This window comes from Propithecus coquereli, unplaced genomic scaffold (assembly GCF_000956105.1).
Source record: "Propithecus coquereli isolate 6110/MARCELLA unplaced genomic scaffold, Pcoq_1.0 Scaffold175, whole genome shotgun sequence".
In the NCBI taxonomy this organism is placed as follows: Eukaryota; Metazoa; Chordata; class Mammalia; order Primates; family Indriidae; genus Propithecus; species Propithecus coquereli.
This window is the reverse complement of record NW_012142190.1, coordinates 3428854-3444627: the sequence shown is the minus strand read 5'-3', so window position 1 is coordinate 3444627 and position 15774 is coordinate 3428854. Positions and strand designations below refer to the sequence as shown.

General features: G+C 38.4%; 1 protein-coding gene across 1 annotated transcript in view; it reads right to left on the bottom strand.

Moving 5' to 3' along the window:
• Positions 1-15774, bottom strand: part of FRY (furry homolog (Drosophila)) — a 315457-nt gene that overhangs the window by 168567 nt on the left and 131116 nt on the right. Inside the window, exon 3 of the mRNA XM_012642124.1 lies at positions 2904-2957. Coding sequence (XP_012497578.1) covers positions 2904-2957 — 54 coding nt within the window. The remainder of the gene's footprint in view (positions 1-2903; positions 2958-15774) is intronic.

The following is a 15774-nucleotide window of genomic DNA, read 5'->3' as shown; positions in this document are numbered from 1 at the left end:
ATGTTTATGCCAGAAAACTAAGAGACCTTGATGTATTCATGGCCTTGACAATGGAACCACAATTCTTATAATTCGTTGGTTGAAACAGTAGATGAGCATTATCTTAGTCTGTTTTGTGCTGCTGAGACTGAGTAATTTATAAAGAATGGAAATTTATTTCTCACAGCACTGGAGTCTGGGAAGTCCAGGATCAAGTCACCAGCAGGTTTATTGTCTGGTGAAGTTTCCTCTCCACTTCCAAGATGGCGCCTCGACACCATATCCTCACAAGATGAAAGAGCAAAAAGAGACAAGCTGCCTCTGTAACGCCCTTTTACAAGGAAATCTAATCCCTTTCATGAGGGAGCAGCCCTCATGGCCTAATCATTTCTTCAGGGTCCACATCTTAATACTATCACACTGGCAATATCTGAATTTGGGCAGGGGTACATTTAAAATATAGCAGGCACTTTCAGTAGTTACTTGGCCTTTTTTCACTGAATCCACAGGGGGACCAAATTTTTAGTCAAGCTTCTCTATGGCCTGGGAGTCTTCCAATCTCTTTAAAATGAGATAGACTTTGTAGATTGTCTTCTCTCATGATTCATGTGTGAGTTTATGATTTAATGATCAGAGGACAATCCTATGTTTCTTATCTGAAAGTTCTTAGTGATCATCTTGCTATTGGTTCACTCCTAAAATGTCTTTAATACATAGAGTTTTGTACAAGCTTTCATGTACAAATGAGTCATGGGGGTCTTGCTAAGACGAAGACACAGTAGCTCTGGGGCAAGGTTGAGATGCTTCAGTTCTAACAAGCTCCTGGTGATGCTAATGATGCAGATCTATGGACAAGATTTTGAGCTGCAACATTAAAAGTAACATGGCTAATTAAGTGTCAAAGTTGGGATTTAAACCCAGGTCTGTCAAATTGCAAAAGCTATTTGTTTTCCATGATGTTGAAATTCAGAAATAGAAAACTGAATAATAAATGAGAAATTGTGTTTAAGACCAATTATTTGGGATAACTATTATTTGCAATGTTAAAATTTAGAAGAACTATTTTCCCAGAGAATAAAGAAAGAGGTACATTAAGCTGGAGAAAAATAACATTTTTTTTGAGGAAAAGACAGTGATAATTAAATAGGATAAAGGGGCAAAGAATATATAACAGCGTGAAAAACTATAGAAGACAGATGATAAACATTTACATTCTTAAAGAGAACACAGAGAGCCACACCTTGCCACATGTCCAAAACGGTAGCCCCAAACATCATGTACCATATTCCCCAAGGGTCTTTGACCACCCCAGCACCTGCCAGATGACAACAGCATCTGACATCATGACTAGAGAATACAGTGCGATGACACAGAGAGATGAGGCCCGTCCTCCATCTCACTAGTATTCTAGAAAACAGTCAGCTCAGCCAGCAACAGAGAGCAAGCCTAGAGCCACATTGGACTTGGAAGGCTGAACATAAGCATGAACTTGTGAGGTAACCCTCAGGGAACAGCTCATCAAATAGAAAAAGGAGAATCTTGTCTGCACAGTAAGTCGTGATGTTTCTGGATCACACAAATCTGGACTTGTACAGCCAGAGATATGTCCACATTAAAGGCAATTTCAAAGCCCTACAGAAAGTGTTCTTTCTGTGGGTTCTTCATTAGACCATAAAAAACATCGTATTAGATCAGACCATGGTACATCCAGCAGTATTTTGTATTTGACATTGGCACCAACTGAGATTTTTGAAGAACATATTGTTCTCTTTGGCAGAAGTTTAGGAAACACATCACAAGCACATCTCGAGCTTCCTCTGATGTCTTGGAATCTATCATTCTTAAATGTACCTAGAGCCTTCCTTCAGTTACCAAACCAGGATCTATCAGATCCTGATTTCTTATGTTTATTACTACTGTTTAGAGCTGGATGTCCTTTTACTAGTTCTAAACCACTTTCAAAGGACTTACTTTGTATTTATTCTGTCTTAAATTGTTTTGTTCATGTATTATTTTCTCTATTAGAATCTAAGGACCTATACTATTTTATACTTATCACTGAGGTGGTTTCTCTCTCACAAGATTGTGAATTCTTGAAGGAATTCTTTTTTTTTTTTTTTTGAGACAGAGTCTCATTGTGTTGCCTGGGCTAGAGTGCCGTGGCGTCAGCCTAGCTCACAGCAACCTCAAACTCCTGGGCTCAAGCGATCCTCCTGTCTCAGCCTCCCAAGTAGCTGGGACTACAGGCATGCGCCACCATGCCCGGCTAATTTTTTTCTATATATTTTTAGTTGTCCAATTAATTTCTTTCTATTTTTAGTAGAGATGGGGTCTCGCTCTTGCTCAGGCTGGTTTCAAACTCCTGAGCTCAAGCTATCCGCCCGCCTCGGCCTCCCAGAGAGCTAGGATTACAGGCGTGAGCCACCACGCCCGGCCTTTGAAGGAATTCTTGAAGAATTATTATCCTAGATTTTGCATCACCGGTACCTAGCACCATGTGAAGCAAATAGTAGGTCAAAAAAATGTTGGATAAAAACAAGAATACGCTCTCTAGTGCAGAGATCTGACCATAGCATAATGTCATTTATTCAGAAGAATCTTAAGTTTTTGAATGGAATTTCCTTTAAACTATCTTTTCTTAATTTCTTCAGTTCTGTTATACAAAGACTTAGGAAACAATAAATTGAGGGTCTACTCATATTATACCTACACTTTCCAGTTCTTTCTTATCAAATTGATAGACATTTACTGACCATCTATAAACCACAACCATGAATCCTGCAAGGCACAGTTCTTAAGATCACATACCCATATTCTCTTTGAGAAACATCATCAATACAAGAACAGTGAACATCTAGACCTTGACTTTTGTGCATTTTGAAATAAATAAAAAACAGAATATACACATATAACATATCACATACTTGATCAAATTGGGGGTCTTCTCCACGTTGCAGAGATTTTGTCAATGGCTTTTCCTAGAAAGAAAAAGAATATATATGAGAATAATTGTTAGAGTCTCTTAAATATTATTTTTAAAAATGTCATTATTTCTATACTTTTTCTCATTCATTTCTCCCTTTATGGAATGAGGGGGAGCCAAGTTTTAAATGAGTGAGAAATTCTCCCTTAGTTATTGTGACCTTACTATGTAGTGTTTCATCATTATCACCATGATTCTTGCTGTTCATCTTAACAAATACCTCTTTGACCAGAACATTAAGAATTGATGCTTAGGGAAACTCAGATTAAAACCACAATGAAATATCACCTCATACCTGTTATAAAAACTTTTTTCAAAAAGACAAAAGATAATAAATGTTGGCCAAATGTAGAGAAAAGGGAACCCTTGTATACTGTTGTTGGGAATGTAAATAGCCATTATGGAAAACAGTGTGGAGGTTCCTCAAAAACTAAAAAATAGAACTATCATGCACTCCAGCTTCCACCACTGGGAATATATCCAAAGAAAATGAAATAAGTATGTTGAAGAGATATCTGCATGCGCATGTTCACTGCAACATTATTCATAACAGCGAAAATACCAGAATCAACCTAAGCATCCACAAATGGATGAATGGATAAAGAAAATGTGGTGTATACATACACAGTGGAATACTATTCAGCCTTAAAAAAGAAGGAAATCCTGTTATTTGTGACAACATGGATGGACCTGGAGCAGCGGTCCCCACCCTTTTTGGTACCAGGGACTGTTTTCATGGAAGACAATTTTTCCATGGACTGGGGGTGAGGGGTGTCATGGGTTGGGGAGAGGTGGTGCAGAGCTGAGGTAGTATTGTGCAGCCTGTTTCCTAACAGGTCATTGACTGGTACCAGGCCACGGCCTGGGGCTTGGGGACCGCAGATCTGGAGGACATTATGCTAAGTGATATAAGCCAGGCACAGAAAGGCAAATACTACCTAATCTCACTTTTATGTTAAATCTAAAAAAGTCAAATTCACTGAATCAGAGAGTAGAATGGTAGATTCCAGGGACTGGTCGGGGATTGGGAGAATAGAAGATGTTGTGAAAGGACACAGAATTTCAGTGAAACAAGAAGAATAAGCTCTGGAGATCTACTGTATAACATGGTGACTATAGTTAATAATATTGTACTGTGCTGTGGTCTGAATGTATCCCCCCAAATTCATGTCCTGGAACCTAACCCTCAAGGTGCTGGTGTTACAAGGTGGGGCCTTTGGGAGGTGATTATATCACAAGGGCAGAACCCTCCTGAGTGGGATGAGTGTCCTTATAAAAAAGAGCTTGTCTGCCCTTCCCACCACGTGAGGACACAGTGAGAGGGCATCATCTATGAGGAAAAGGCCCTCATTAGACACCAAATCTGCCAGCACCTTGATCTTGGACTTCCTAGTCTCCAGAACTGTGAGCACTAAATTTCTATTATTGATAAGCCACCTAGTGTATCGTAATTTGTTATAGCAGCCTGAATGGACTAATACATATTGTATACTTGAAAATTGCTAAGAAAGTAGATTTTTAAACATTCTCACCCCCAAAAAAATACGAATGTAAGGTGATGGAATTGTTAATTAGCTTGATTTACTCATACATATATCAAAACATCATGTTGTGCCTCATAAATATGTAATTTTTATTTGTCAAATTTTAAAAAAAATCTGATACTATAAGTGGTCCTGTGTTTTCAATGGAAACCACATAATAAAAAGCATAGAACTTATTTGAAAAATTTTAGTATTTACCTTGGGACTTGACAGATAATAAAAAGTTGAAAGTGATACACTATTCTAAGTCCCTAGATTTAGAAACAAAATAAATTCTATGTATTGGATTGGTATTGAGGGACAACCTACCAATCATATATTTTCTAGGTGTAATTGGTGAATTTTGGGCATGCGATTTATCTTGCTTCACATCTAACTCTCTGCAAAAATAATGTGGATAGTGACAAGACTCTATAGAGGTAAGTCTCCCTGATCATTTTATCATTGTTTACATTAGGAAGACTTAGCTTACTTTCAAGCAAGGCATTTTATAATTACTTATTCTTACTTGTATTTTGTTTTTGCTGTTGAAGTTAATTCTGATCTAATATTTGGTTCAGAATTAGAAACCACGCAAAAATTATATATCAAAAAGGAATAAATTTTACTTTGGCCAATGTAGGTGCCCTAGAAAGACTCTATTTATATTTATCTGCTCACATAGACCCTCTCATTGTGAGTCTAGTCCCTTCTCCAATCTCGTCCTACTCTCGCAAAGATGCTATGTACCTAAGGCAGATGTGAGCTCCACCCACATCCCATAGAGTCTTTGTTCTTGAAGAAATGCATGTGAAGGCTCATCCAGGATATCTGAAGTTTTGCTAAGAGCCTTTTGAATCAACTACTCTGTCTCATTTGCAAAATATACAGCTTCAAAATGTGTATTCATCTAAAATAAAGAGAAAACTGTGTTCTTATGGGTTAGTAAATATTTTTCTTTGAAGTATGCTATTTAGAACATACTAGTGGGAGACTGGATACAAAAATATTGGTAAGAACAAAGAAGAATAATGAAAGAAGCAACAGATTCAATTGATTGTATAAGAGGACAAATCCAGCAATAAAATGGGAAAGCATTTCCTGTACATGTAAAGGTTATAATGTCATACAATGTCATCTGAAGTTCTCTGTAATACCAACTAAAACACAAATATGAAAATTAAAGAAGTGAAAACAAGTGTTATCAGGTCCCACAAATTTCCTTGGAACAAACTCAGTATGAACGTTTCTAATCGATCTTTTATTGATTCATCACTCAGCAGGGACTAAGGGATCACAGTGTGTCAAATGCTATATGCTGGGTGGAATACTGAAGAACACATGATTCCTGCCATGAGGGGGAAGCATCAGAGAGGGAAAACCCAGTCAATGACTTCTTATGAGTGCTACCTCTCCTTGTGCATTATTGAAACCTCAGCTCAACTCTCACTTCCCCAGGGAAGCCCTTCTCTGAGCCGTTTCCCAACATCAGGTCTGCCCTTCCCTGTTACAAGCCTACAGAGCTCCACATGCTTTTCCTTTCACAGCACTTCCCAGAGAGTGAAGTCACATCACAGCGTAGAATCATGTTGCAGAATTACACATTCATGACAGATGCGCTGAGCGCCGCCCCCACGAGGTGGCAAGCCCCAGAAATGCAGTGACCTCTCTCTGCTTCTCTCAACATTTAAAGCCACAAGGCAGAGCATCACTTGGTGCTGGCTACAGATTTGGCAAATTAATAAAAGCTCCTGGCCAGGGGTGTCCAGTTTCTTCAAATATGAAGATCCCCTTTTTGTGCGTGTGTATCTTTTTTAAGTTTTAACAAGTTTTTATACTTTTTATTGTGGTAAAATATACACAAGTATACAAGTCAGTGGCATTAAATACATTCACAATGTTGTTCAACCATAATCACTGTCTATTTTATTAAGACCCTCTCTCTATCTTCATAATGCCAGAAATTTTCAAAAAGTCCTCAACCACAAAACACATACTCATATCCCAAACATACAAGATAGCAATTTTATTTTAGTATCTATTCTTTAAAACCATACATAATGACAGAGAGCTAATGCTATGGCTTCAGTGACACTTTTAAATGGCTCCTGTACCAGAGTAGCAACAATACTTATTTTATATATATTAGAAAAATGAGAATACACCTATATAGGAGATCATAAAACTCAGCCAAAAGATACTGCTCAGTACACCTGTGGGCCTGTAGACCCTTGCAATAGCTCAGGAGTCCACACGTTGGGAGCCCACACTGCAGTCCCCTGTTGCTATCACCTGAAAGAGGATCCTGTCACAGTGGGGGAAGGAAGGTGACTATGTCCACCCACATCCCAAAGCTTCCCATGCCCAAAGGTTATTTTTTCCCACTACAAATTGGGTGGGAAGCTGATAACGTGACATTTTACGCTTACACAATTTTGCATATATATGAAGGTAAAAACATATTGCAAGTCTCACTTTCTCTGGTAGACAAAGTTGATATAAGTTGTCACTATACACAAAAGTCAAGTCCATTAGTCAAGAACCTGGGTTGGATGCCCTCAATAAAGTTTTCCTTAACCATTTTTACATAATATACTGTCTCAATCATATTCTTTGAAGACTTAGTTCAAATGTCACTTCCAAGACAAAGCCCCTCCCCTGTCTTCCCTGGCAGAGTCACCTGTTAGTTGTCACACGGTGCTTTATTTGCATCTATTCTTGTCAGCATTTCCACCGTGTTGTAACTTGTCTGTCTCCCCTATACCCTAGTACACAGTTGGGACTTACTGTCAGGGTTTGTTAAATGGCTGACTATATCCCTATGCACTTGGGAAGATAGCTTTGGGCACAGAGAATCAAGTTTATGTTTTAACATTACCAAGATTATCTTTACATCAACATAGATTTTATCAGTATAATGAGGCTTAAGAGTAGGCCTTGGGAAGAGAATATCACACTGGCTCAAAAATACAGAGAGAAAGAAAGATGGAAGGAAGGAAAGAGGGAAGGGGGAGAAAGGGGGAAGGGAAAAGTATGAGGAAGGAAGGAATGACAGAAGGAGAGAAGGAGGGAAAGAAGGAAGGAGGGAGAGAAGGAAAGAAGGAATGAGAGAAAGAGAAAAGAAAGGAAGAATGGGGGAAGAAAGGAAGGAGGGAAGAAAGAATGAAGAGATTAAAAAAACAGATGAAAGGAGAGAGGCAAACTTGCCCAGCTCAGAAGAGGGCCATCTGAATGCAGGGCAAAGATCAGCAAGGCTCAGACCTGCTTAAGGAAAGAGAACTTCAGGGGCGTGTTCTGCTTGAGGTTCTCCCGGAGGAGACCAGTGGCGCAGAATCCAAGGTCTGTACATTCACAACATCCTGGCTCCCAAAGAGTGTTAAATAAGTAGGAAAGCAAAATTAACACAAAATAAACGATGGCTATTTAACCAACAAGTTAAAACAGACTATGGCAAAGGAGGCTCAAAATAATGGTGTCATTCGTCAAGAAAGAACAGTATACATCAAGTAAGAACAGAAAGACTTCATATACTTTTAACGTTTGTCTTTGTTCCATATTTTGGTACAATTTTATTTATGTACTGAAGGTTCATGAATTGAATCTATTTGTTTTTGCAAAATAATTCTGAAAGAGCATAACTTTGGGGTGATGGATCCCTGACGGTTCTTAGCCGTCCAAAACTGGAGGCCTTAGGCAGTGACTCTACCTTACCAGACACTCCAGTTCATGGAGTGACAGTGAGCAAAAGAGGACCTAGGAAAACCAAAAACACTGGGAGACTTGGCACTGGACATCAGTGCTGTTCACAGCATAATAAAAAAGAAACCTAGACATTATATGTCACTTCTGATGGAAAAGTGTAAAATGGTCTTAACCAACCAACCAACCAACCAAACAACTGAAACTGGAATCTGACCAAGCCTTTAGATCTAATTTCTAATTTTTAGGAAATACAAGAATTAGAAGGATATGTTACACTGTGCCTCAAAGATGCAATCAGCAAAATCCGGACTGAACGAAACTCAGTGGGAAAGAAAGATGTTTCTTCAGTAAATAAGTCTCCAGGAGGGAGACAAAGAGAAATGGAGGGGATCCTGGTGATTTTTTAAGATGTCTATTGCAATATGTGGATCTTATATGGATCCTGATTCAAATAATTTGTTAAAAGGAAATATGACATTCATGAGACAACTGGCAATTTGAACACTTACTGGACATTTGATGATGTTAAGGGATTATTATTAAATTTTTAGGTATGGTAATAGTATTTCAGTTTTGTTCAAAGAAGAATCTTTATTTTTTTAGAGATACATACTGAAATGCTTAGAGATGAGATGATTAGGTTTCTAGTATTTGCTTCAAATTATATTGGGGGAGGTGCAGGGAGTGTGCAACAAATTGGCTATTAGTTGATAATTGTTGTAGATCATCACAAGGTTCATGACGCTAGTCTATTTGTGTATGTTTATGTTTGCAATTCTCCATAAACAACCAATCAAACAAAAAGTAAAAATAGGAGGTCATGATGTATTACTTATCATCACTGTTACGAAGAAAAATCTTATAATATCTCTTTTAAAGATAGTAGAAGCCGTTCTCAAAACTTATTTCAATAGCACTTATCCAATGTTTTATCCTTTCCTCATGGGGTTGCAGAAGGGACCCACTCTTCATTTCTCCCCCTTTACGGATAGGATTTGGGTGGCGAATATCTCTCCTGCTGTGTGAGAGGTGAGATGCAGTTCTCAGTCTGCACTCTGGGCTTTTCTTTGAGTTTTCTCCCCCTGAATTAAAGAGCTCTGCTGTCCCAACTCATCCAAGGGTGATTTTCTCCTGTGATGAAGAATTCTGTAGGAATTTCAGTATTTCCATGGGGAAAGAGCAAGGTCCCTCTTTGTGCTTCTCACACCTTGGAGAGTTCCAGACTTCCCCACCCTCCTCTTAAAAAAGGAAAAAGACTTAGAAAAAGACTCTAAAAGTAGACTCTTGTGTCTACATAAGACACGAGAAGGGCAGAGGAAAGCCATCAACTTTCACTTTAATTTTAAACAATTCCTGTGTGCACTCGTTACATTTTCACTTCACAATGTTTTCACGCCAGGTATCTCTGTAATCTCTATGAGGAAATAAAGATGGCCACACAGGACAGGCCACAGGCAGTTAGAAGTCTAGGGAGAGTCTTATGTACCAAGGGGTGTTTTATTTGAAGAATACAAGGGGCTGATTTAATAAATCATTTTCTACCTCTGACTTTTTAGCAGGCTCCCCCCCACCCAACAAAATTCCAAGTGTGCTCCACACAGGTAAGATTTCACTAATCTAGAAAGATCCAAATCATTACTGACCTCAGAGACATTTCATTTCGGTATTTAACCTGGCAATGTTATTGGAGTTAATATGAGATTATTCAATTGGTTAAATATACCACCAATCTGGCCCAACATTCTATTTTAATGTCTTTTAATTATTACATCAGTTGCATATAGCAGTTAAGTGCATGGGCTTTGAAATCTGAGAAGCCTGAATTTGAATCCTAGGCCCCTCACTTACAACATAAGGACCTTACTTAACCTCTCTAAGCTTCAGTTATCTTTTAGGTAAAATGGGGATAAATAATACCAACCTACATCACAGGACTGAAAGATGAATGGCATACAGTACTCAGTAATTGACTGTCATTGCTATTATTGAAAATCCTTTTAATATCATTAGTATTGGAATTAGATAAGATTAAAATGCGTGCCCTCTTTCATCATGTTCAGAAGCTGAAGCTAAGTTCTACGTCTTTTCCTGGGGCATTGCATACTCCTGCTGACATTAATTAAAGCTTTAATTTCAGTTTCCTGGAAGCTTCCAAGTGTAACCAGAAATTTGTATTACAGAAAACAGGAAAAAAAATTATAAAGAGTAATTGCCCTTCTGTCTTAAAAAAAAAGAGCCTAACATTATTACAATGGCTTTTATTCTTAATATGTAATTTAGAGGAAACCTTTTAATTTAATGGTGGGATGGCTATAAAAACAACCAAATTAAGAAAAACCACAGCAAAACAACCGACCACTAAACTTCTCAAGTCTTGAAACTACAGTGCTTTTGATTGTAAGAACATGTTTATGCACAATCAGTTGAAGGTTTTGATTCCATCAGCAGTGAAATTTTATAATACAAATGTCTGGTCTCAGTAATTGATAAGAATTTCAGAACGGAATTACTGCAGTTAGGATCTCTCTTCTGCACCACTACGTGGGAAGACGCTGAGCAGGGAGCTGCCCCATCCCTGGGTGACGGCGCCCTTCACGGCAGAGAGCTGTGTACCCAACTGTCAGCACACGGCACCCTGCTTCATTCTGAACCAAAGAATAATGGGTTCAAAACGTTTGCACGTCTCACATGTTCTTCTCTTCACACCTTATTTGTGCCAGTTTTGACTCAACTTTGGAAACAAATCTAAGGAGTGAGCCCGAGGACTCACAGTTCTGAATACTGACTGTTTCTCCCCAAAAGACACCCCCAATGTGAGGGGCAATCAGGGACCCAGGGGTGCGATTCATCTTGAAGATGTACGCTGGTCCTGTCAATTGTCTGCACGGATCACAGAACTTCTGGCAGAAGACTGAGCGCTTGATGCTTGCCTCAGTTTGTCCAGGTGAAAATGGACATCACTCTATGACTCCCTGATTAGGTTTCTATTCGCAGTAAGAACTAATGAGCAACAATTTAAACTCAAGGAGATCTGTGGAAGAAGTGTGCTTATAGAACTGCCGAAACTATTTCCCTTTTGTTCTATTTAGTTATTAAAATGAATTTCCTTAAGAAAAACAATATATGCTGATTTTCCCCCAAAACATTGGCGGGAGGAAAAAACCAAGACCAAGAGAATGATGTTGAAAGTATCTCAAACAAGTTAAAGGTACTAGCAGGTAAGATGCTGTCTGGTATCCTATGCTATGAAAAGTGAAGGCAGATACAAATCTGGAAGGATATTTTGGCACTTTTTTTTTTTTACATAAAATCTCTTGAGATAATCTGTCCTATTTGAAACGGTTTTGTTCATTTCAGTGGCACTTATTTCTCTGCCGAATTTAACAATCCATTATTTGAACAGTGGAGGGGAAACTTCAATTAAATTCAACTGGCAAGTTAATCTTCATTTTAATTGAACAAAAGAGCAGCTCTTACAGGCATTCTTAAAAAAAAAAACAAAAAACCAAAAAACTACAGCAGCTACCAAGAAATGTAAGAAGATGCAACCTTTATTCTTTTGTTTCTGGGTTCCATTCTGTTTTGTTGGCGTTTTCGATTTTATTTGACCCAACATAGCCCTGTAACGGTGCACGCTATGTTCACTCACTAGGCTTTAGTACGTGTGGATGGATCTTTGCAGCCCCATCAGCTGGCTCCTCACTGCTGCTTGTGTCTCCCCTCCCCCTCCCCTCTTTCTCTCAGCCATCCACAGGATTAAGCCTTTTCATCTCAGAGCCTTACTTGAGCTCACATCCACCTCTGGCTGAGGTTTCCTTTCTATTCCTCCTCTCATACTCACTTCTCCAATGGGTGGTCTACACTTCCTTTCTTCCCTTCCTCCCCCATTCTTGCTGCAACCACCTGCAATATGGCTTTTCTCTCACCACTAAAAAGAGTCTCCCTAGAGATCCTAGCAATTTTCCAAACAGCAACTCTGGTGACCATTTTTCAGTATTTTTCCTCCTGGATCTTTCAGCTGCAATGGGATACTGCTCATCACTCACTCCCTTCTTTGTACTTGAATCACCCCACCTCCCACCTGCCTGTTCTCCTTCCACTTCTTAAGACATTCCTTCTCTGTGGCCTTCTTACGCTAGTCTTTCTTCTGAAATGTTTGTGTTCCCCAGAGCTGAAATGTCTTAGGAAAGCCTATTGGAACATTCCAACCCTACCTCCCTTCAACCCATGTGATGACAACTTAGGAATTGAATAGAAATTCCCAAAGTTGTCATAAAATATCACCATACGGAATACCATGTTTTAAGAAATTTTAAAAATTGGAATGTACTAGATACATACCAAAGCAGCAGCCAATAATAACTAATAAAACATAAGTCAAATTATTGTTAGCACGACCTGTGGAAATCAAAACTTGTGCTGGTTAAATTGGCACAATGCTACAGTAAAGATTGCTGCTGCCCAAAATTGTATTGATGACTTTCAGAAACATCATAATGCAAAATGTTGTGTGGAAACATGACAATATTATATCATAGTGATTGTAAGGAATAAGCTGTCAGTACTCAGAATTATGCCATTATTACTGAATGTGTTTTTATTGGCATTTTCTATAACTCTAAAAACATGATATATTTTCAGATGTTTTGTTTGTGTTAAAAAAGATGTCTTTGTAAACAGTAAAAGGAGCATATAATCAGAAAGACCTAGACTGAAAATACCTTAAGGAATAACCTTTGTCCTTCTCGAAAAGAGGAAACTTTGATAATCTCCTCATAAAGTCACTAGACATAAAAATTATGGCCTTACCAATGAATGTATGGAATCAGATACTATTAAATGGAAGTAAAAAGCCCCTTGATATTTTGTATTACTTCATGATACTTTTCACATCATTTATTTGCTGTGAGGTTCAGTCGGACTTTGATTACGGTGGTGTATTAAATCTCATTTCACAGCTGAAAAAGTCCTGTTTAGGAGCCACAAAAGAAATGTTTTTCATCTATGTGATTCCAAACATACTCATTCCAAACAAATTTCAAGTTGAACCACGTACAGAAAAAAGTGAGTTTATGAGCTCCTCTGAAAGATCACCTCATTCAGCAACTAAATGAAATCTTTTAACAATTGTCTCTGGGTTTAGCCACTAACAATGCTTTGTTTCTAGGTTAGGGTGAATTTTCAAGTTTCTGGAGAATGTCTTGATAGATTATATAACCTACTTCACTAAGAAACAGCTATTTTAAAAGTTATGTATTTATTTATAATTTGAAAATCAGCCAGTGTGTTGTCAAGTGTGATATAAATATTCCCCATCTGACCAGCACTGTTTCTTAGTTGCCTTTCAGGAAAGCATTACTTTGATTCTATCACTACACTAAACTGGGAGCTAAATCTAGAAATTATTTTTATTCTCTTTATATTTCCCTTATTAGGTTTGTTGAAGCAACAGCAGCCTCTATTTAAAGAGGAGTTTGGCCAAAAAGACTAGCTGATTGTTCTGCTGGGAAACTGCCTTGACTCCACTGTGCAGAGAGACATTAAGGCTGGTGTTTCTGCCATTTACACATCCTTAGTTAACAGACATGTAACATTTGCTTAGTACAGGAAGATTGGAGTGGATGACAGTGCAGAAAAGCCACCAACTTGCGAACTTGAGCAGATAAAATATTATCATAACATATCACATGGTTGAGGTTAGTGAATGGTTATAAGGCTATGAACATGATTAAATACATGGGTTTTATGAAGATCCACCATATAAATATCCAAACTTAATTAGAGGCAGTCATTCTGTCCTTTAGTACAGTAGGATTTCCTAATTCACAAATTCCTTGAATATTAAAAAGAGTTCTAGATGAAAGGATCAGATATTTTCAGATATTTATAAGCCTGTAGTCAGTCATCTGAAAAGGCGAAACACAAGACTATGGTTTAATATTCAATCTCTATATGGTCCAGAGGTAAAAAAAAAAACAAAACTCTTTTATACCTGCAGAGTATATCCTAACCTTGGTCTGTTACCTCTCCTCAGATGCCTAAACTCACAAGAGGAAGCTGAGGTGGGTGTGTACTTCACTTGCCAAAGGCTTTGCTTACTTAGAACAATAATCAAATTCATCAAAAGGACTAGAACCACTTATTGTATACAATTTGTTGATGGTGGCCCACCAGAGTCCTTATTAACAGCACAGTGTCCTGCTTAACTTCAGGGTTAACTAGAGAGTTGTCCTGATGCCAGCTTTGTAACATAGGCACCCAGAAGGAGCTGGAAGCCTGAGACTTGGGGCCAAAGATCAAAGTTATGTCAATGACATGACTGCCTGAACCTGGAACAAAATTAGCATGCAGTAATGCTGTCATTAGCTAATTCCTTGGCCTTTTCATGTTTGTGCCATTTGGCCCTGACGTTTCTACAGGTTTGGTCTTAAGGTATGACACATTTCATTACAGATTCATGATGTGTGATGCACTAGAATTTGGCATCCTGGATACTTCAGACTTCGTACCCCAAGAAAATATATTGTGTTACTTCCAGTTTACTTTTAATCTTATTGTAAAACAGAAATTCCCTTCATTGTTTCTTTCATGTCCAGCAAACGAGCTAGCTCATGTTCTATTATTTTTAAGCCTCCATTGAGTATGACACAGTTAGCACCTTTATGAATGATCACACTGCTTGTCAGCCCATACCCGTGCTCCCAACTCAGCACAGGTGCAATATCTAAAAGATCCTGCCTGCATCTTGTCCATTGGCCATTTTGTGAATAAGGGCCATCAAGCCTTAAGCAATTCCGATAATAAAAATCCCCATTTTCACATCGCTTTTCATCACAAAAATATTTTTAAATTGTAGGGTGTTAGAGGAAGATGAGCCCAACTCTCTCACTGCATCTTAGTCTCTGCTGAAGGACAAGATGAAAGGTAGGTGTGTTGGGTCTTCTTTTGAAGTCAAGCAGATCTTTTCCAGCTTTCAGTCAAAAGAGAATAAATTACTTTCTTTCTGAGTAACTCTTTGTCAGGTAAATTAGAATTTCTTCTTCTTCTTCCCGTTGACATTTTATGCTGATAGACTAGATCCAGATGGAATTCCTGGCCTGATCCCCGATTTAGCTTCCACTGTAGCTCCTTGAAAGGACAATGGAAGATTAAATCAGTAGACTCACTAAGCCCGGAGTTTTAACTCAGAGATGGAAGAGTTAATTATGCTTTAATTGTGTTTGTTACATACACTGGAGCTAAAACCGGGCCTGGCTGCTGTCACGGTAGAGATGAGAAAACAATGACGGATCACATTTAAGTGACCTTGCCAGAAGCACAGGTTAGGGGCAAGGCTATGATGGAAAACTGAGTTTCTTGTGTTTCTGCCCATTCACAGGAAGGAGGGTAAATAAAAGAGGCCAGTCCAAGAAGTGTGGCTAAAATTTTTCTGAACTTGCTTTACTTAGTTGAATGACACAGGCTTTCACGTTTCACATTTTCACAGAGTGGCCTGGCACTGTGCTGTTCCTACTTGTCTCTGAGATTCCTACTCTCAAGAACCAGTGTAATTTCCTCTTTGAAAGCCTTCTATTAAATAAAATCATC